The sequence below is a fragment of the Rattus rattus genome, chromosome 15, assembly GCF_011064425.1.
Source record: "Rattus rattus isolate New Zealand chromosome 15, Rrattus_CSIRO_v1, whole genome shotgun sequence".
Taxonomy (NCBI): domain Eukaryota; kingdom Metazoa; phylum Chordata; class Mammalia; order Rodentia; family Muridae; genus Rattus; species Rattus rattus.
This window is the reverse complement of record NC_046168.1, coordinates 13,712,117-13,734,639: the sequence shown is the minus strand read 5'-3', so window position 1 is coordinate 13,734,639 and position 22,523 is coordinate 13,712,117. Positions and strand designations below refer to the sequence as shown.

At 45.0% G+C, this 22,523-nt stretch overlaps 1 protein-coding gene across 2 annotated transcripts in view; it reads left to right on the top strand.

Annotated features, from left to right (window-relative positions):
• Window positions 1–22,523, top strand: part of Pik3c3 (phosphatidylinositol 3-kinase catalytic subunit type 3) — a 77,657-nt gene that overhangs the window by 30,452 nt on the left and 24,682 nt on the right. For both annotated transcript variants that reach the window (XM_032885534.1, XM_032885535.1), the window contains exons 11-19: window positions 237–391; window positions 1,190–1,280; window positions 2,500–2,564; window positions 8,350–8,455; window positions 9,808–9,924; window positions 14,011–14,142; window positions 19,425–19,553; window positions 20,132–20,201; window positions 21,995–22,059. In XM_032885534.1, the coding sequence (XP_032741425.1) occupies window positions 237–391; window positions 1,190–1,280; window positions 2,500–2,564; window positions 8,350–8,455; window positions 9,808–9,924; window positions 14,011–14,142; window positions 19,425–19,553; window positions 20,132–20,201; window positions 21,995–22,059 (930 nt within the window). The remainder of the gene's footprint in view (window positions 1–236; window positions 392–1,189; window positions 1,281–2,499; window positions 2,565–8,349; window positions 8,456–9,807; window positions 9,925–14,010; window positions 14,143–19,424; window positions 19,554–20,131; window positions 20,202–21,994; window positions 22,060–22,523) is intronic.

The window sequence follows — 22,523 nt, the reverse complement described above, 5'->3', positions numbered from 1 at the left end:
CCTCTCTGACTAACTTATTTTATGACTGTGACCGTTCCTGCAGTCTTTGCTGTCCCTGCTCGTTTTATAAATGAGGACAGAAGATTGCACCCAGCATCTCGTAGCTTCACGTCATGCCAAAGGCCGCAGATGGAATCAGCACAAGTCACGTGCTTTCCTGACCGCCGGAAGTAAGTGTGTCTCTCCGCAGTGTGCTATCGATTGTCTCATACCCACTTCTTTTCATTTATTTCTAGGATTTGCTGATGTACTTACTGCAGCTGGTCCAGGCTCTGAAATATGAAAACTTTGATGACATAAAGAACGGTTTGGAGCCTACCAAGAAGGACAGTCAAGCTTCCGTGTCAGAGAGCCTGTCAAGTTCTGGAGTCAGTTCTGCAGATATAGATAGGTATGGCTATCCAGTGAAGATTACTTTTAACCTAACATTTTCTTTCTTTTTGTGTTAACTCTTTTCCCTTTGTATTGTTGACTTCTTCCTTTCTCCCCACGTGTACCAAACCCACTGTAGCTTTTCTCATTTTGATTTTGACTTTGGTATGGAAACTCAGCAAGTGAACTAGGGAATGTGTGTGTGTGTGCGCGTGCACAAGTGCATGCACAAACATGCACACATACATGTTCATGCATTCATTGCTAGAGTCCAGTCACCTGCCCACTGTCTCAGGTCTGCCTTCTCCTAGTTGTGTAAACTTCCCATGTTACACACTCATTTAGGTGGCTCTGCTTTCTCATCTCAAAAGTCAGGATAACAGCCTGGTGTGGTGGCCCATCCTTTAAATATTTATTTATTTTTTATGTATATGGTGCACACTGTGCTGTCTTCAGACACACCAGAGAGGAAATCGGATCCCATACAGATGGTTGTGAGCCACCATGTGGTTGCTGAAATTGAACTCAGGACCTCTGGAAGAACAGTCTGTGCTCTTAACCACTGGGCCATCTCTCCAGCCTGGTGCACACCTTTAATCCCAGCACTCGGGAGGCCGAGACGGATGTACCTCTGTGAGTTTGATGTCAACCTGGTCAACAAAGCAAGTCCGGGGCAGCCAGGTCTTGTTACACATCAAAAAGCAGACAAAACAAGCAGCAGCAACAAAGCCCAGGATGGCAATAGCAGCTCTCTGCTTGCAGATAAGAGTGACCACACAGGATAACCTCTAAGTTATCGCTTCTATTCTGTTTTCAGCTCTCAAATTATAACCAACCCTCTTCCCCCGGTGGCCTCCCCTCCTCCTGCATCCAAATCAAAGGAAGTTTCTGATGGGGAAAACCTAGAGGTGAGTAAAACACTTTTCAAGATTTGGGTAGAAGAGGTCCTGTCAGTCGACATTCTATGTTGGTCTTTAAGACCCTGGTTTGATTAATAAACCATTGTAACTTTGTTCAGTAAAGGGTTATGATGCATGGTTATGATGTTTCCCCTCACTTAATGTGCTGGATATTGCTCCATTTATTTTATTGGTGCTCTGGGCATATAAATGGGTTTAGATGTAATTTAAAAATAAACAAAATTCAAATATTCTCTTAGGGAGACTCAGGATGTCCATTTTAATATATTAATGAACGTTGGTACAGCTTTCAGTATTTGTAATGGTACTATAGAAATGCATGTTTCTATAGAATCATATCCTAAGCAGGTATTTTAATTCATCCAGACAGGTAAATTCATTTTTGAAGGGAACAGTTCTCCTAGACTAGTAGTTATCTGAAAAGAATACAGCAGCGTGTGTGCGTGTGTGTGCGTGTGTGCGTGTGTGTGTGTGTGTGTGTGTGTGTGTGTGTGTATGTGTGTGTGTGCATGTGTGTGTGTGTGTGTGTGTGTGTGTGTGTGTGTGTGTGTGTGTGTGTGTGTGTGTGTTTGGGGACATGAATGTAGAAAAGCGAGGTCTGAGGGAAATGGGCGGTCATTAGGCGTGGGGACTGCAGCTCATCCGTGGCTCTTCTTAAAAGCTGATGAAGTAATTGAGGGTGCAGAGCTTGTGCAGGAAAAAGCTTCTCTGGGAAGGCTGTGACGTACCAGGGTCACCCTCCTTACCAGCTTTCAGATGTCGGCCGAACAGTTTCTAATCTCCGTCTGACAGTTTTCTTGTGAATGATAAACTAACATTTTCTAGGCTGACTGGTACTCACGGAGTTCAGATCATCTAAACCTTCCTAGAAAGGTGGGGATCCTTTGAGTGATGACCGCTCCCCCTTAGGTAGCCTCAGTAAGGTAACAGCATCCTACAAGCTGTCGGCACCTTCAAGTTGTCCTCAGTTGCCAAATGTCTTGGTCAGGAGAACAAGGAGCCCTGTATCTCCTATGGGCTGTCTTAGTTTGTAGTCAGTTTGCTGTGTGTGGACTGTGTGGTGGATGAGAGAGATGGATGGATGATGGGTGGATGAAAGTCTGCACTCTAACTTCAGATGGAAGCCGATGGCCCAGCTCAGGATCTCATTGCTTTCTTCCTGTCAATACCAGATGGTGATTTGTATTTCTTTTAATTTTTTCAGCAAGATCTCTGTACCTTCTTGATATCAAGAGCCTGTAAGAACTCAACACTGGCTAACTATTTATACTGGTAGGTGAAAATAATTTTGTTTTATATCACCCCCTTGAACTATATTTCTTATGCTGTAAGCGCGGATGATTTAAGGTGGAGGTCATCGCCAAGTGCCTAGGTTGCAGTGCTCCTAATCTCCTAGCTGTGTTCACAGAAGTCAGTGTCACCGTAGTCTTCCTAACGCTGATTTTCAAGAGCTAAGGTATAAATGACTGCAGTGATCCCCCTCTCCCCAGGTTGGCCTGTTTTCCTCTTTTGCTACTTAAGTAGTATATAATACTTTATAGCTTTTCAAGAATGTATTTTTACGTTATTTACCAGTCCACTAGAGTCCTACAAAAATAGAAAATTGAAATTAAAAATTACCTTCTCTCACTTTAAAGACCAAGAGGCTGAGGCCGAAGGATGCTATAACTGAACTTGGCAGGTACTGGTTAGGATAGACTATCAGCCATTTCTAGAGGTGTCCGAGTGACCATTTCCTGTCTTCCTGTATAGAGGAGACAAGGATAACCCTGATGGTTTACATGAAAACAGTGAGGTTCAGAACAGGTACTTCCTGTGCCAAGGTAGTGGGAAATGTGGCCGTATTGTTGCATACATTGAATGAGGGGAAGAAGTCACTGGAATGTATGCTGACAAGTGAGTCCTGTTCACTTCTGCAGAGGGTCTCAGGGCACGGCCTGCAGGGTGAACCGTGGAAACCTGAGCTGTTAACTGAAGAGAGGATCCCTGACTTTGTCTTGCACTTAATTTATGGCCTTAACTTAAATGGCACCAATTAATAGATGTTCATCTGAAAATTCCTTATTCTTTAATAATCATAAGACATTTTGCTGTTCTTAAAGAACTGAAAGTACTATCTTATTTCAGACCGGGTCTGAAAAGCCTGCAGTTTTATGTGGAATCAAGCTTCAGCTCATTCTCGCATTCTCAAAAAGGAAGGACGCCTGAGCACTGTAAAGAGCACAGATGCCTAGTTTGCAGAGACAACATCGTCTAAGCCTTAATGGTTTTTCCTACCACAAGGAAAAACTGATATTGATTATTTTAATGACAATCATTTTCTCCACCGGATCTGTGACTTCCACACACGCAACGCCTGAACTGCTAGAAGCCAAGTATCCCCATGCATTACTCGAGCAGTTGAATGTAATAGTCATAAAAATATATTCCCTCACATGAAGTGTTAGGATGCCCGTGGAATTGCATCACAGAACACTTTGCTAAGTTTTAAGTACCAGTTTTCCTTCTAAGAGTTTACTTGCAAATTCTCATATTGCCAAATTGCTATTTTGATTTAATAGAAACCTACAGGTAATGGTTTTTGTGTTCCTATCTGAATTCTTTAGTGTGCTTCTGCTTGCACTATTACAGAAAAGAAAAACCATTTCCTTGTGAAAAGCTAAGTAAATGGTAACAGTGACAGGGAACATAACACAGACAGCTCCGCTTGCCGCTCAGAAGGGCGTGCGGTCAGATCCGACCCCGCGTCCGTTGAGTAGTCTGCTCATCTTTGGCGGGGCGACCATTCCTTCCTCTGCACACATTTAGAAGTGTTCATCAGTGAGGAAGCCATTGGTGACGCTTGCTTTGATACTGCCATTGCTAGGGTAATTATGTGAGGAATTATTTCTAAGTTTTCCTAGAGTGATCCAGCTTCCTGTGAACGTGAGTCAAGTGTGAGGATGTAGTGCCTTGCGTTCTGACAAATGAATTTAAATTTCAGTCAGTTGAATTAAGTAAATGTAAATTTAACCGATCATGCTGTTTTCCTCTGAGCACCCTAGGTTTATTTTGCCATTTTTCCTCCCTTTCCAGTAATTTTAGTAATATTCCTGCTATCCCTAAATCCTTGAGGGGCCAATAACTGCGCACACAACCCCTTTAAAATGGAGAGTGCCAAGGTTTTAATACACAGAGGGGAGTTGCATCTCCAGTCTGTAAAATGCTAGCATCAGAATATATAAATCCTTGCAGTTTTTTATGTTCATAGTCCTTCCAGCGTGTTGGAAGAGAACTGTGGATGCCGTGGCTGGCATGTTTTCTCTAACGTGTAAGGCCTTTCAGAGTGGTGACTGCTAGTTACACCACTAAGTGAAATTGTCAGGGGAGAGTGAGCCTGCTGGCGTCATCTTGTATTGAGTGCTGGATAGGTTGTCACTTTTTCCCTTCAGACGATAGCCCGCCTGGAAACAGCATGCACGGCTCTGTGGACGCTAGTGTACAGGCGTGAGCAGCAACGGGTGAACCGCTAGATTCCGGGCCCTTTGCTCCTCATCTGACCATGGAGAAGACGCTCGTGTGTATTTTAGATGACTCATTTCTTATCTAGCACACCATTGGCTTAAAGTACTAGAAATGGGTTTAATTATGGCAATCATCCTGCATCTTCAAGCCCTGGAAGCTTTTATAGCTGTAGTATTTTATTATCACTGAAGTTAGGGGCTACTGAATAAATGGTGAGGTCTGTGGACGTGGTCATGCTCATTTGGGAATGAGTTTGCTTCTTAATTGCATAGGAAAAGAAAGGAAACGTAAGTGGTGGGGGCATCGGAGAGTTTAAGCAGCCAGGCCTAGGCTAGTGTGGCCACACTGATGGTTTTGGAGTTTGCAAACACTCTTGTTCTCAGTCTTGTGTGCAGTCCTCATGTGACTGCGCATCCTGAAATCCCGTCATAGAAAATAAGGGTTTTCCTTGCTTGTGTCCTGTCTCAGTCCTCTAACCTTGCTTGGTAAGTGGTCCTCAGAGCTGTTCTTCTCCATCTGCATGTGGGCCGTGTGAAGCACTGACGTTTGAGTCTGATCTGATTTATTCATTGCTTTTGTTGTTTCTTGAGACAAGGCCTTGTTTCAAAGTCTGTGCTGGTCCAGAAGTTGCACCTGTCTTAGCCTCCCAAAGTGATGGGAGTATAGAATGCATCGCAATACCTGGTGATTTGGAGTTCATTCTAATTTAAAGACTCATGTGTCTAGTGGTGGTTGTATGATCCATAAAGCATCTCTAGTCTTTCATACCGTTATTAATTTTAGTTTACACGCCTTTTGAGAAATGACGTACTATATCTAGGTCAGATCAACTCCTCACAGCACTTTCCCAGGAGCTCCAGGCCTCAGGCACATGTGCTGAGGTGATGTAGCTTGGCTCTGGGATAGGAGAGAGAACAGCACTTACCTACTTTAAAACAGCTCTCCGTGTATCAGATCACGTCAGATGCGCTGGCAGGTTATGAAAGCATTTGAGGTGTGGCACGTCCATTAATGCTAAGAACTAAACATGGGGATCAGTGACAGACAAGGAACTATTGTCAGTACAAGTGTCTGGAGGGTCCCATTGATAGAGGAAGACCAGGAGCAAGGTGCACAGACTTCCTGTGACTGGAGAGAGGATGGGAGGATGAAGGGACAGGAAAGGAACGTGCTTTTAGCATGCTGCCATATTTGCTTAGCAGCCTCAGAGGACTGAGCTCCCCAGGGTCTGAGGCATGGTGGGATTGATCTCTAAGCTTGGGTAAGCAGTTATTCTAGGTAGTTGAAAGGGGGAATGCTGATGCTTCTGCTATAGTAGGTAGGACAGCTAAGGTATTTTAAAGAGAATGTGAACGTTACGAGGTTAAGGGATTGCCAGGAGCCTCGGGTTCTTGTTAGAGCTGAAGAAGTCTGACGCCAATGTGGAGTTCCCTAGCGGTAGTGTGGCTGGTGCAGAGCCACCATGGGCATTCAGTGGAGACAGTGAGCAGGCTGCATCAGTGACTGAGCACAGGCACACCAGGGAAGGCAGAGGACCGCAGGCCGAGCATGCATCTGGGTATGTGAGTCAGCACCGAGCACACTGCCCACTGGGTGTGTGTGCATTAGCCAGGCTTCTGCTCTCTGACTTGGCCGTGTCAGGCCTCAGCCCTTTTACCCTGTGACGGAGCACGTGTTTCCTGCTTCACTTAATTTTTGTGAATTTTATTTACATGTGAGAAATTTTATCCTAAAACTACGAGGAATTTATTGATAGAACAATCAGTAATTAATGAAAAGTTTGATTTTATATATTACATTTTAAAACACTGAATTGTCTTTTTTCAAGGTTCTGGGACTTGAAAATCACTGTGGCTGACTAAGAACCAGTTACATAAAATGGAAACTGCACCTCACATGAGCAGAAGATAGATACAGTCATAGTGTAGAATTGCCACTATTGAGACCTTGCCGAAATCAGTGACATTGAAGGCAGATAAAGACCATGCACTCTCCAGGCGTGGGCCTGCTGGGGTACAGTGGGAACACAGGAGTGCTCTAGTCTCAGGCAGGGAATCCTCTAGATGGCTGAGTGGACTCTTCTAGTGGTCGTATAAGGGATAACAGTATGCGGCAGTTAAGCGTCTCCAAGTTTCTTGTGGTTTTTGGTGTTGGAATAGAGTTGAGTAAGCTTGGCAGAATTTGTTCTTCAAGCATAAGTTAGGACCCTAACTACTCACGTAGAAAGGCAGGCGTGTGGAGGACACGTGTACCTGCCATCCTTGGGGTGAGGAGACTGATGCCCGAGGTTTAGCTGCCAGTTTTCCTAACAAATCGGTAAGCTCCAAGTTCAGTGAGAATCGTCTCTAGGACAGCAGCAGCGTCAACCTCTGACCCCCATAGGCACAAGTACATACAAATGCATGTCTGCTAACATACACATGTTCCTGAACATACTTGTGTTCGTGCATACATAAACTCACACACACACATGCATATATGTGTTTATACGTGCATAAAATGGGGTGCGGGGTAGGGGTGGGGAGTGAATATGAATATATGGATTCTGACTTGGCAGCCATGTCCCTGAGTCAGCCAGAAGTGCTGTCTTGAGCAGCACATGCACTCCCCCAGTTTTCGCTGTTTTGAGTCAGGGTCTCGTGTAACCCAGGGCAGCACCAGGTACTCTGCTTCCCAAGTTAAGCTCCCCCTCCCCCATGCCCCTTCTCTTCAAGTTCACTGTTGATAAACTAGGTTGATGTAAATATGTTTATCATGGCTCACTGAAAGTGATTTAAAGCTTCTTTACAGTTTAGTATTGGTAAACAAGAGAGAAGTAAGAAGTATTAAGTTTTATACAATAACTAATAAGAGAAGTAAGACATTTAAGTGCTCCTCTTTCTGATTTCCTGCATCTATGGTATGCGTTATGGTTTGTTACTATCAAACATTTCTAAATATGGATTAAATTACCTATCACCTCAGCTCATTTATATGTCTGATGCTTATAATCATTCAAGAAATTCAGATTTAGGAAAACAAATTTATTAGTTGCCTAAAACAGCTTTTATAATAGAAGCTTGAAGATTTTATATGATTTTTTTGAGAAATGGGTAGATTGGATTGGAAATAAAAAAACAATTTAAACTTTGAGTCATCTTGCAAAAGTACGTCAGAGAAAAGGTGGCTTCAGAGGGGTTTTCAGAGTAAGAACACCTTTTATTGCGCCAAGGATGAGGCGAGGGGAATGACATGTGTGTCGGTGGGGATGTAAAGTTCACCGACGAAGAGGAAAGGAAGGCATTACTATTTCCAGGTACTCCACAGTGCAGAGGAGCATGGTTCCTAGGCATCAGATGTGGAGCCCAGCACAGATTGATGCTGTCCCTGTTGATCATCGTGATTGGTGCCTGCAAAGCGTTAACTTCTAAAGGCATGGAGCTGAAAGGTGTCTTCACTCCCCCTTAGCTCGTATAACCATGTGTTAATCTATTTTATGAAACCATGCAAGTGCAGACAAGATGAGTCCCATGTCCCTTCCCGTCATCTGAGCGTCTTCACCGTGTCTTTGAAGGTATGTGATAGTGGAGTGTGAAGATCAGGACACACAGCAGAGGGACCCAAAGACTCACGAGATGTACCTGAACGTCATGAGGCGCTTCAGCCAAGCCCTGCTCAAGGTACTCAGGTGCTCAACTGGGTCGCTCAGGGCTGCTGGTTCTTCTTTCAGTAATCTATGAGGTGAGAACAAGTGAGAGGGGGCAGCGGACATGGCTCAGTGGCTCCGAGCCCTGGCTGCTCTGCTAGACGACGTGGATTCAGTTCTCACCACCACACAGCAGACCACAGCAGTCTATAGCTTCAGGTCAGGGGATCTGACACCCTACCCTCTTCTAGCCTGTGTGGGCACCAGGCGAGCCTGTGTGTGCAGAGTTAATGCAGGCAAAACACGCAGACAAAATGGGAACGAATGAATCTGGGTTTTAAGAAAAAAAGGAGATTGGTGTTTGTGGTACTTGAAAATTATTTGAAATCCCAAGTTTAGCATTTATAAATAAGTTATTGGGACATAGTTATTCATTTTCTAGTATGTATAGCCGCTTTGTTTGATACCCCTGGGGGAATCATTACAACAGATTTTTTTGCTCTTTATTAAATAGACATTACATTAACCAAACAAAGAGTAAATCCTTGCTCCCTTAATTTTACTTTTCTGCGCTCCTCTTTCCTCTAGACTCGGTAGTAGTAGTTCTTTTGTTAGATATTTTACCTGACTTCAATAGCATTACAGGTCCATTTTCTGCTGATTTTGCTTCTCTAAAGCAGTGTCCATGTTTGGCCAGCAGAGGGCAAAAGAGCAAAGACAAACAGTTGCCAGTGCTGCTGAAGTATTTCCTGGTATCTTTTTACTGCATCTGCTGTTTCCCTTTTCAACTCCTTAGAAAGCTACACTACAGCTTGGCAAACACTTTTAGACAAAGCTTCTGTTCAGGTCCCAGAGCAGCGTCATACTAACTAACAGATGAGCCCTGGATCTTACCCCATTACGGCTTGCGCTCTCCCTGAGCTTAAGTGTTTTAAATGGGATGATGATATTTCCTCCACTGCACTTTCCAGGCACCTGTGAAGAGTGAACCGGAAAGCACATTATATCATATTTCACGAACTGGGAATTACTGCACGGATCGTTTCTGTTTACTAAAACATTTACTCGGCAAATGGTTGCTGCCTTTGGGAATCTCTCTTTCAAGGAGATGTCTACTTGAAGCTGCTTTGCAGTCAGGATCTGTATTAGCAAATAGGAGCATTTCAGGGTGAATAGAGCCCGTTCTGTCACATGGTCAGATACACTAATGACTGTTTAGGACCCAGGTCATTTTCTACCCTCATCTGTTGGCTGTGTTTACCTCAGCAGGTTCCTTATTACTTCTGAATCAAGATACATAGTCCTTCTCGGTTTCACTTTGAAGTTTACCGGAGGAAGGGAAAGATGCCACTGTGAAAACTGATTGTCCTCACTCTGCTCCCTCAGGGTGACAAGTCTGTGCGGGTCATGCGCTCCCTGCTGGCGGCACAGCAGACCTTTGTAGATCGCCTGGTGCATCTGATGAAGGCAGTGCAGAGAGAAAGTGGGAACCGCAAGAAGAAGGTAGGCCATGGCTGCGAAAGCGACGTCCTGGCCTAGAGACCGCTTCTTACATGCTCTGTGGCCTTGAATTCATCCTCCTGCCTCCCTGCCTTGAGTGCTAGGATTAAAACCATGAGCCACTGAGCTTCTTACAGGTCATTATATCCCAGGAACGCAGAGCACTAATGACATGGGTCCGCGCTGTAAGTTAGCACACGTTCTGAGGCGGTGCTGACTGACAGGCAGGTTAGAGGATGGAGGGGTCAGTCGGTCCAGCGTTACACCAAGCATAGTTTCAGCTGCACCGCATTACTGTCTCCATCTTAGAATCTTAGTCGTTTAGAGATGTAAGATCACTTACAGGAACATTTCGAGAAAACAATGGACCAGAGTACCTTGCAGAACCAATCTGCCTTTATGTGTGCTCTGGCTAGCAGCCATCTTTCTCCGTAAGTGGGAATTTCCACTTAACAAAATAGCTAGGCGTCTCCCCTGCAAATGCTGTTTTTTCTGGGCCACGACTTTAATGCTGTGGAGGACTCACATGGTGTCTTCCCTCTCCTGACCCTGCGAGAGAGTCAGAGGCAGATGTTTCTTGGCGGTTTTTATGAAAGGCTACAGTCCATGTGAGGAATATAGATGTGAGAGAAAAGACGAGACAGGAGAAGTTGAAGAATTGAGTCGAATCTTAAAAGGCAAGAAATAAACAAATTAAACAGAGAGATGATCAAGAAGGTTGTCATCTGATGAGAGAAGAAAATTGGCTGAGCAGAAATACATTTTATCAAGTTGGCGTTTGCTTTATTGTTCAGAAGAATCATAGCCCATGATCAAATAAATTCCTAGTGCTGTTTCCCGGTCGCCACAGACTCTATGCCTGTCCTCAGAGCTCCCTGGGTGAGAAGCAGTCCCTAGTGGGTCCCTAGCAGTGGGAGGGTCTGCAGCTTAGATCTTTGATCTTCTCAGCCATTCCCTGGTTAGTCTGATGAGACTAGGGGTGAAACCTGAGGACGAAGTTAAGTAACCACAAAGCTTGGACTCCTCAGACACTGGTCCACACCAGCAGTCTGCCATCTGGCTTGTGAAGGAGGACTGGTCATGCCCCTTACCGAGATGTAGAAACAGACCTGTGCCCTCCAAGAACTGGTTTGAAACTCAGAGGCCTTGCAGTCTTACTGAAGGGAACTAATCTTGTGCTTGGCAGTCCTTGGACATTGACCATCGAGTTCTTGGTGATTCTAGAACTTCTCCTCTGGTGCATGTATCACAATTGGAGAACTTTATCTCTCTGCATACAGAAGTCGGGTTTTCCTCCTTAAAGCATGGATGTGCCTGTCTGTTTAAAGAGTACAAGATTCTGCTGGCTTCAAAGAAAATGGATTATTTGATGGCAGAGATGACCTGGACTGCTCAGATTCTGAAATCTGTGCTCTATCCAGCACGTCTATGGGTTTTTGGGAATGAGAATCAGAGGTGCTGGGTAGGTAGCGACTTCCTCCAAATTAATTGAGTTTTCCTCTTAAACAGTTAGGAGATGCCCTGGGGAGCAGGATGGAATACTTGGCTAATATCATGCAAAATTAAGCTTCAAATATAATTACCCTTCCCTGTGGCTTCGTAAATCCTTTGGACAAAGACATTGAACCTTTAAGTTCCACTTGATTGTATATTCCTGGCTCTTCCTCAGCTGCAGTAAGAAAATGCGTTTCGGTCACTCTTGAAGAAATCTAGCCTTTCATAAGGAGGTGCTTCTTGAAGGAAATCTAGCCTTCCAGAAGGAGGTCACTCTTGAAGGAAATCTAGCCTTCCAGAAGGAGGTCACTCTTGAAGGAAATCTAGCCTTCCGTAAGGAGGTGCTTCTTGAAGGCATGCTGCTGCCATGGCAGAGTGGTTTCTTTATAAACGACTCTTGCTTACGTATATACCCTGCTTCATGTTCAAGGGAAGTACGTGTATACATATTCATATACTTCCTTTTCTGTAAACATTTTAATAGATAATTCTCTGGTGGTGTAGATAGGGCTGACCACTCTGCATTGGACAAAACCAATGGGGGGGGGGCTCATTCTTGAGAGACTAATTTTCCTTCTCCCAACAGTAGGTAATTAATTGCCTATAGTTCTGTGTCTAGGCCCGGGACCCTTCCATGTTAACATTCGTTGACATTGCTATTGTTTCGGTCTTATTTAAACAACCATTTCTAGGACAGATTGTTTTATAGCAGACTCCCTGGTGTCACAGCTCTAGAGGCAGTGAGATCTGGGAGAATGGAACTGATTAAGAATGCAAACTCAAGTCTCAGTCAATAGCCACTTCATTCAGAGCCTCAGACAACTTATACTCTAAGAGTTAAGGTCACATGAATGAAGTTCTCAGGAGTTCAAGCTGTATACAAGCGCAGTGGTGAGCAGCATGTGGGGAACGTGTTTTTCCACAGAGGCATAACTGACTAGCTACAACAAGCAATGGTGAATACGGTGAAGTAAACCACTCCTGTCTGCTAACCTGGAGGAACACAAAACACATTCGAGAACAGTTCCTTATTTGAAGGAAGTGAGCTCACAGGTCTCTTGCCTTTTCTTGGCATTTTCTCACAAGTACTCAGAATTCTCTTCACGTGAGTCCATTGCTGGACCATCCAGCACCTTGTATTGGTCCTTACACTCCTTTTGTCCGCTCTTCTGCTATGTTCACTGAGCCAAGATGCAGAAGCTCTGATCTACAGGTGTCCAGTGGGGCTGGGCTCCCCCAGTCAGTTGACTTCTGCATCGTGTCCAGTTGTGATTTTCTGTGATGGCCTCCATTTTCTGGAAAGGGAAGCTTTGATAAGGGGACTAATCTGTGGGTATAAGGAGAAAATTTGGAACGTAGTAAGGAATTACGCTGGCCTAGCAAAGTGGAGGTCATAGAGCATTTTCTGAGGTCGATGACCTCACTGTTCCCAGGAAGTTGGCTAGGTTTCCAGTACAGGCATGGTTTCTGTCCTTTGGCATAGGCCTTAAGTCATATTGGATGACACTTGCTGCTGATGGGTGAATGCAGCTTCTTGGCCCTCTGTGCACTTCCTGCCACGCTGGTAGTTGTGGTAAATAGGTGCCACAGGTGGACAGGAACTGCTTAATTGCTTCCCTCGCTCAGCGGCTTGCATCATATTTCCTGGAAGCACGAAAGCTAGACCACAGGAAAGAATCTCAAGGTGAGTCCTGTGTCCTAAGAGTGTAGTGTCTCCAGCAGTAGGGGCAGAAGACACCAAGGATGTCTGACAAAGCCTCAACCGTATTCTTTGTTTTTTTTTAACCTTTTCACTCTACTACTTGCTTTTACAACTCACTACCCCATCTCAGTCACCCTCACACAATCCTTTCCCCATCTCCATCTCCCCTTCTCTGAGTGGGTGGGGCCCTCTGGGTATCCTCCCTCACCCAGCCACTCCAAGTCTCTATGAACCTAGGCAATTCCTCCCCCAGTGAGGCCAGACAGCGCAACCTAGCTAGAAGAACATCTCCCATGTACAAGTTTTAGGATATCCTCTGTCCAGTTTTTCGAGACCCACATGAAGACCAAGCTGATCTTCATATCTACTACATATGAGCGGGGAGGCCTAGGCCCAGCCTGTGTATGTTCTTTGGTTAGTAGTTCAGACTAAGAGCTCCAAGGGTCCAGGTTAGTTGACTCTGTTGGTCTTAGAAACCATATTCTTTTATATTTAGCTCAAATTACACACAATATGTAAATATATACATATATATGCACAATTATATAAATGTGTGTATGTCTGTGTATATGTGTGTGTGTGTGTGTGTGTGTGTGTCTATGTCTGTCTGTCTTAAAGGATATTAAGCACCCTGGTCTGACTGCTCCCTACATGAACCATAAACTAACAGAACCTTCAGAACCAAGCATGAGAAACTGCCCTGTGAAGGGTGAGGGTTGTCCTAGTGACTTCCTTGGTTGCCTCTTGTGTGGAGGGTGGGCCCTTGCTGTAGATTTCAGGTACCTTTCTATGCTTTGCAAGTGATGTTAGTAGAATTCGGTTTATGCCATTATTATATGCTTGGGAAGGATTCTTTCATTTCCACCTCATTACTCCTTTCTAATTTATTCTAGAATGAGAGACTTCAAGCCTTGCTTGGAGATAATGAAAAAATGAACTTATCAGATGTGGAGCTGATCCCATTGCCGTTAGAGCCACAGGTGAAAATCCGGGGAATCATCCCGGAAACAGCCACACTGTTCAAGGTAAGTCTCCACTGTGTGTGATCGGAGCCCAGCGTTTAGAATCAGCACAACTACCTTATAAGAGTGTCATGCCTGCACGGATGTATGTGCACTGCCTGTGCACCTGGTGCCACCAGGTCAGAGGAAGGTGTTAGATTCTCTGGAACCCAAGGTGCAGATGGTTGTGAACCACCATGTAGGTGTCGGTAATGGAACCTGGGTCCTCTGTAAGAGCAACAAGTCTTCATAACTACGGAGATATCTTTCTGGCCTCTTATTATTATATTTTAAGATCTTTCATGTTACAATGACAGAGACATTTCTAGTGAAAATATGTCATATTTCTATCTCTGGAACTTTATTTTTAGTATTTATGTCTTATATTTTTGGTTGTGAATCTAGCCTTTAATGGCCGAGCCATCTCTCCAGCCCTAGTATTTACTTCTTTAAACAGTAGTTAGAGCCACAATTACTTTTCCTCATCTATGATATTTTTAAAGGTAAATTTCAAGACTTACATTATGTATTCAGAACATAAGTTCAAATGTCTAGATATGAGGCCCTTTTACTATTTTTTAAAACGTAACCTGTATACTTTATTTTTGTTACATTTTTAAGTAGCAGTTCTCTTTTACTTTTTATTGATTCTTTGTGAGTTTCACATCATGCACTGCTGTCCTCCTCATCTCCTCATTTCCCTATCCCCTCATATCTTCCTTTTGGCCCTTGTAGCCTCCCCACCACAAATAAAAATCAGTCAAACAAATAATACTAAAATCACAAAACAGAAAAAATTCTCATTGTGGAAGCTGTAGTGTGTCCGTGTGTCCCACAGCGTAGTCTTCTGTCCACGCGTCTGCAGATGATCCTTGCACTGAGTCCCTGGTCTGCTTCCGTATGTCTGACTCCTCACCTGACCTCCTCCCAGTTACCCAGTTGTTGCCCTGCGTTGTGGAGGTCCTGCAGCTTTGCATCAGCTAGACTGGCTCCCGTTCCACTTGTAGATGATACAGATTTGGGGTAGGACAACTCAGAGACCTGGGGCTGGGGCTGGATGGTAGCTGTGCCGGGCAGCCCACCAGCTCTCCCTTGTGCATACCACCAGGGAAGCTCTCCAGCCCTGCGCCTGCTGGGCCCCAATGCTGCCACTGGTGGAGGATCCTGCACTCATGTCTTCAGGGACAGATCCCACTTGTCCAGTGCCAGCTCCATTATGCTGCCCTGTCAAGGTGCAGGGCCCACTCTCCCGTGTAGTGCAGCTTAGCCTGTGAGGGGCCGGGCCAGCTCTCCATCTCACCACCTCAGGACTGGCTCACCCGTGCTTCACAGTCAGGGCCAACTCCACTGTGTTGCCAAGTCGAGGTACGGGGCTTACTCTCCCAAGTGCTACAGCCAGTGAGGGAGCAAGGCTAGCTCTCAGAAGCTCATGCACTCATGGCCTGCTCTCTTCACTACCCTAGGTGATGAAGGGAGGGCATCATCCTGTTCACTCAGGTCATTTCACAGCAGGTGAGCCAGGGCGGGGCCAGCTCTCCCTCACTGTCCTCAGGGCTGGCTCACTTGCACCCTGACCACCAATGTCAGCTCTCCTGTGCTGCCTGGGCAAGTCGTATGTCCCACTCTCCTGAGTGCTGCCACCAGAGAGAGATGGGGCTAGCTCTTCAGTGACGGGTGTCAGTTCTGCACAGCCCCTAGACATACATCCACATGGTCCCCAGCAGATTCCCTGACCAGGCACATCCCTGTGTTCTCTAGTGTTGATATGACCCACAGACAGTTGACACCATCCCTGCCTGCTGCTGTGTAGCCACAGACTCAGGTGCAGCCCTCAGTGGCAGCTTGCACTTGGGTCTCACCATGGCCCCAGGTGACAGGGTAGCCACTCACACAGGCCACCCTCTCGAGGATCTAGCTTGATCTCTCCATGATGCTCACGATGCCCCACTTCTCTCCCTTCAGAGCACCGCATACTCGCGCATTGTGGTGGCTCCTACTTATTGCACACTGGCCGCAGTCTGGCGGTCCCCTGGGTGACGTCCTCCATCCACACTGCACAGCACGGCATGGGGGCAAGTGGGTGTCTTCAGCCTGCCTGTGCCGTGGGCCAGAGGGCAGGTCCTCCTCCTGTGCTGCACTGCTCTATGGCATTCCCAAGCCGTGGGGCAGAGGGCGGGTCTGTGGGCATCTTCCCTGCCCACCTCATGGTATGGGTGAGCTCAGGTCTCTGTCTCCCTCCTGCTCTGGGATGCCATGATTTGATGCGATTTTATTTGATTTTTGAGTGTCCTAAGTATAAAACAGCTTTGGCCACCAAGCCAGGAATCAATAGGATGAACGAAGGACTGCCTTCTGCCCTGCCCCTGACTGATAGAAGAAGCAGATCTCCTTATTCTTGAGCAGTGCCAAGTGTTCTTTTCAGTGTCTACTGACTGTACAGGAGAAATTGAATCAGACTAATCAGGCATCATGCAGGATGCTGGGGGAGAGACACCATGGTTAAAGTGCTGTGATTCTAGGAGCACACAGCGCAAACCTCACTGACATCCGTGTTCATCAAGTCAGGAAGGACTTGGAGAACATGGTAGAAGCAACCGTCCATGGCAGAACAGGAGCGTCCTGAGGTGTACAGAGCATCCTGTACAGCTGAGCTCGCACATGTACAAGAGCGTCAGCACACAACAGAACCATACTGGTAGCAGCTATCGTTTCAAAATGTATTTTAATTGTTTTAAGAATTTTTATTCTGTTTCTTTCCCCCCTTTTTTAAAAACTTAATTATGAGTGTATTACCTAGAAGTGGCCTTTAAGTTTCTATGTGTGCATTGACCCATTGTGCCTTAAGCAACATGGTGGGAGGTACGCTGCCAGTGGGCTCCAGCTGTAGGCTTTTGATTGCCTTACATTTTAAGTATTTCTTTCAGCTCATTTCATTGGTTTCAAAATTCATTAATAACTTACGATCTTTAAATAATTTAAAATATTGGTTTTATAACCTATAGTTGGGGAATACTGGTACAGTATTTATCCTCACATTCAGCTAGGAGGTTGAAATACAGACGTACAATGCATGAACAGTCTATGTGTGCAAACTGCTTTTGTTTGGAATAAACCAAAACCCAATGTCCCTTTTTTCTAAAAACCGGTCAGGAGTAATGAGGTGGAAGCTCATTGGGATTTCTCTCAGTCAGGGTAGAAAAGTCCATCTAAGGCAGAGCAGAAGCTTCAAAAGAGGAGCTGGTAGCATGTATTTGCCACAGCTTTTGGGTGGATTCCAGACCCATCCTCAGCTATAGAATGTTTTCCTATTGTCTTCTAGGCACTGAATCATGCCAATAGAATGTTACAGGAAATTTTCCTGATTAAAACATCTAGTCCTGTTAATTCCCTCTTCTTCTTTGTTCTTAGATCCGTAGGCTTCCTTGAAAATTGTGAGTTAGCTTAGGCATAGTGAAGCGAGGTGGTCACCATTCAGAGCTGGTGAATGGTGACTTACACAGCCTAGAGTAACTCCCGGCTACTCCAGTTCATTCAGGCCACATTCGCTGCCACAGATCTAGATGGTAATGACTCTTCCTTAGACTAGCCAGCCCTGTACTAAGCATATGTTGAAGTTGAGATTTTAATATCTATTTGCATAGGGGTTAGGATTCCTATAATAGTTTTATAAACCTCTTTCGTTTGTTTCTTTTTTTTTTTTTTTTTTTTTTTTTTTTTTTTTTTTTTTTTTTTTGGACTGGGGGCCGAACCCAGGGCCTTGCCCTTGCTAGGCAAGCACTCTTCCACTGAGCTAAATCCCCAACCCCTATAAACCTCTTTCTACTTGAAAGGGTAAGGGTTATTTCCCCCAGACCTCTGGAGTTTCTGTAGACCTCATCCTGGTAGGAAAAGCTGCATCTTGTCAGAGTGTAGCCTCCTCAGGCTCCAGGATGGGTGTCAGTGTGCAGTGTAAGTCCTTGCTTGCTGTAGATCTCATGTGCTCTTCCCGTTTTAAGTTTGGTTTTACATCAGCAGATGAAGAGCACAACAGAGGTTCCCTGCCCCTAGTCTGCCCACTCCTGAGGAAGATGGCTCTGGCTCTTTCCCCGAACTGTTGTGAAGTCAGCTGGGACTAAGTTACAAAGACATTTCAGCGGGGCTGGTAACAGGATGCCCTAAACAAAGAGGTTCAAGGTTCAGATTGTCAGTCCCCCAGTGTTTCTGACTTCCACAGATTCTCAAAAGTGTTTTTTATTCTTGTTTGGTTGGTTTTTGTTAGTCTGCTGACTTTCCCACTCTTTTTTGTAGGTGTTTCTCAAGCATACACCACATCAGTTGGGTGTCTGTGAAAAGCTGTGTGCACACTTGTTCTGTCACTAGCATTTTACTGTCTGCTTGTCCACTCGACTCTTCTTCCCTCTGCGATTCTTTTTATATTGTTGTTTCTGCGTTTTCCCATGTCGTTGGATTGTATACTTCATACATTATATCGGACACACTTATTTGTTGCGTTATAAATCTCTCCTTATTTTCATTTTGCATATTTTTCCTCTCAGAAATAAATAAAAAAACCAAGCCATAGAATCTCTCTCAGAATGGTCTTCTGACCAATTTTCTCCTCTGTGGTGGTCTTCGGATCCCTTGGATGTGTGGTGTTGCATTTTTCTCCTCCCATTTAAGGTTTGATTCCTGGTGATTTAAGCATATGGCTAACCTAATCTAGACATTTTACATAACCAGGAGAAAATTCTGGAGGAAGGTAAAAATCACTATTTCTGAACAAGCTTCAAAGACATTTGCAGTCTCAACTTGAAATGATTTTGAGTTTCAAAGATACAGACTTACTGGTACCTAATTGCCATTAAAGTCCAGAATTCTTGACTTCATCTGCCTGCTTTGGAATGGCGTTCTTTCACCTTCTCGTTTCAGTCGGTCACTGGCATCAAAACAACACGGTGAACATGTATGCAGAGTAGCTCTATGTCAGTCATTTCTATTGTCAGGCTTGGGCCTGGAGGTCTCCTTCTGTCTTAGTAGACGGGTAGCTTGGTTCACAGAGGAGGAAGCAGCCTGACGCCTCCCCACGGTCACTCTGCTGCTACATTCCCTGGCAGCGTTGCGTTCCTGTGCGCCCTGGTCTGATTCCAAAGCCACTGTTGCCGCACTCACAGCTCCTTGCATGGCCCTGCTTTTCTTTCTGACAGCCATTCATTCCCTAAGGTCCTGTGTAACTGTGTGGGTAGCCGAGAGGTGGCATTTCCTTCTGTGTGGTAGATCTCCGTTCCTTAGCTCCCACCCGAGTTTCAGTCAGTGTCTGTCTTTTGCAGAGTGCTCTTATGCCTGCCCAGCTGTTCTTCAAGACAGAAGATGGCGGCAAATACCCTGTGATCTTCAAGCATGGGGACGACTTGCGTCAAGATCAGCTTATCCTTCAGATCATCTCCCTCATGGACAAGGTGAGCACAAGGCCGTGTTGGCAGGGACACAGCCTCGCTTTAGAAACTAGTTTATCACGTCCATGTTCACAGACCCAGAAGCATTTGTGTCATTAACTTGCAATGCTACAAAGCTTGGCGGTCTCCACTTGACCTTGACAAGCTTATTTTTGTCACTGAAAAGTGGCTTTAATGGCAAATAGAATTGCACACGTCCATATGACATTTTTTTCCTCAACGTTTCATGGTGTCGGATTTAGTAATGTACCAGTAAGATCCTTGCTAAATGCCGTCCAGTCTGGCTTTTAGGGAAATGTAGTTCCTCTTTGTCTTTTTCCACACTTCATGGCACTTCCTGTGGAGGAAGGTCAACGTGAAGCATTAGGAATATTAGTGATGTTTACTGACAGTATAATCTATTCGAACTAGATGAAAATGTGCCTCATCACCCAAACAAGTCAGCTCCCTCTAACACTGAGTTAGTGTTGCCCGTAAGATTGCTCCTGTGTCTTTATTGTATGACCGTGCATAGGTGTGTGTCAGGAGCCTGCTTCCAGTGTCATTGCATTCATTTCGTGTGTTTATCTTTCCTTCCAAAGCTGTTGCGGAAAGAAAATCTGGATTTGAAATTGACCCCTTACAAGGTGTTAGCCACGAGTACAAAACACGGTGAGTTCCTTTCGCATCGTGATCGCCTTCTTCAGATCTGGTCAGTAACTTTGACTTTTTAATTGAAAAATCATTAAGAAGTTAGAGCGTGAGTGAGCTTATTCAGAGAACTGAACACGTAGGGCTGTCCTTCCCGTCTTCCCGACCCCCAGCCCTCCTCCCCTGTCCTGTTGTGCCCCCTTCTCTTTGCTTTCACGTTCTCACTATTTCGTTCATTTCCTCCGTCTTCTTCCATTGCCCATGTCTTCCCTGCCCCCACCCACCCTCTTTGCTTTTTATAGTGATAAGGGGTGTTGCACATCTACAATGGAACAACACATCTCCCTGCTTTCTGACTGGCTGTAGTTCATAGGACTTTCTCACAACTGCCTGCCCAGCCCTTTGAGAGTTTCTGTGGCCCAGAAAGGCCTTGAACCACATTTGCAAAGGTCACCTGACAAGAGTATAGAGTCTGCTGCATTTGCAGTATGTACACACAAATGCGTATGCACACATTTGAGCACGCATTAACACACCTGTAGGCCTCTGTGGTTCGTGCTTTACTCTCCCTCCCTTTCCCATGCCTGGTTGGTGGAGTCCTGCTCGGTCTCTCCTTGAACAAGATTTCTGAAAGTACACTTCAGGGGGTTTATGCCTTTTTGCTTTCCTGCAGCAGTTCATTTCTAGCCTTTATTTGCTCTTGGGACAAAGACAAAGAGGAGGCCACCTACCTGACTTGTGAATTGCTGTCAGGCCCCTGCAGCTGTGTCCAGCTGTTCCTTGGCTTCTGCTCCCACTTTCCTAGGCTTTGGTTAGAGTGGATCCCTTGGGTTTCTCTAAGGCTCTTTCAGACTGGACTTCAAGGTGTTGGGATCTGTATCTGACCTTCATTTCCTGTACAGCTTCACCTATTACTGCCCTGCTTCTTAAAAGCATGGCCTAGTTGTGCTATGGCCTTTGATTCCTGTGTAACTTAGATCTCCCTCCTCAACTTCATGGTGTCCTCTCATTTATGATGTTTATTCCAGTAAAACTTGAGCTGTAAGTTATTATATATTTGGAGAGAAGCATCTTTTCTTACATGGTTTATACTACATGGTAGAAAGCTAATAAATGCTGTTGAAGGAGTGGCTCTAGCTTTTTCCCCTCTTTGTATCTGCAGGGATGCCCTTTGCCCACAAGGTGTCAGGGCCACTGATTTGGGCCATGCTTGCTGAATCCAGAGAAGCTGCCTCACTCACTCATTCACTCAGATTTACGTGTCTGTTGTTTTGTACGCTTCTCGTTCCACATTGACCAGCCCTCTTATTCTTACTGTTTGCACACTGCACCCTTCTGGGGCTTGGTTTTGGTTTGGTGTTGTTGTTGTTTAATAGTTCACAGTTTGCATGCCCCTTCTCTGACTTTCAGGAGATGATAGAAGGTGGAGTGAGTGGACAGAACTCCACATTTCTTAGAGTGATGTTTACATTTTTACTGTTGTTAATTCCTATTTGTTTTAAAGTTATGGAAGGTTGCTAAGTTTGAGAAATATAGCTTATTACTTTGTGTTCTTTGTGCTGATAGAAACACTCCTAGAGAAACATAAATAAACCAAACTAATGGGAAAACATAGCCTAGTAGTTCTGTGACCAGCATAAAGTTAGCACAGTGGCCACAGACCTGGCTCTGCAAACAGAAGTTTATCGCTTCAGGACAAGGTATGCCCAGTGGAGCCTTCGCTTCTCTGGCTAGCCAGCCAGGTGGCCTGTGGTGCGACGGCCCTTCCCGATGGCCACGTGATGCCTAATGCACTTAACGTTTCTTCCATGTAGGCTTCATGCAATTCATCCAGTCAGTTCCCGTCGCCGAAGTTCTTGACACAGAGGGAAGCATTCAGGTAATGATGTCATTATGTAATACTCACAGCCAACGAAGAAGGGCTCTGTTACACCTCAGGCCTTCCTTTTTCTCCTTTCTGCAATGCAAGTCTTTGTTTTCTTCAGGTATAAGAATTCTTCGTAGTTGGAAGTTATGCTGTTAGTGATCGGGATGCCCAAGCCCTTGAGCTGTACACGGCACATAAGGGGCTGAGTGTCTAAAACACATAAAGTAAACTTCGCCCTCTCCCATACACCACACCACCTAAGGCTTATAGTTGTGTTCTGCTCTAAAATGCAGACAGACTAGGTTACTTACTCATTACTTGATGAACAGTTTCAGGTTTTTTTTAATGTTTATTCTTAAAACAAGCTTACACCAAATTTTCCCCTCAAGCATCCTTGGTATGGTTGTGCCCATATTGTGGCAAATTTTTAATTTGGGGAATTTTTTTCTATTTCCCTTTTATCTTTAGAGGTCTTG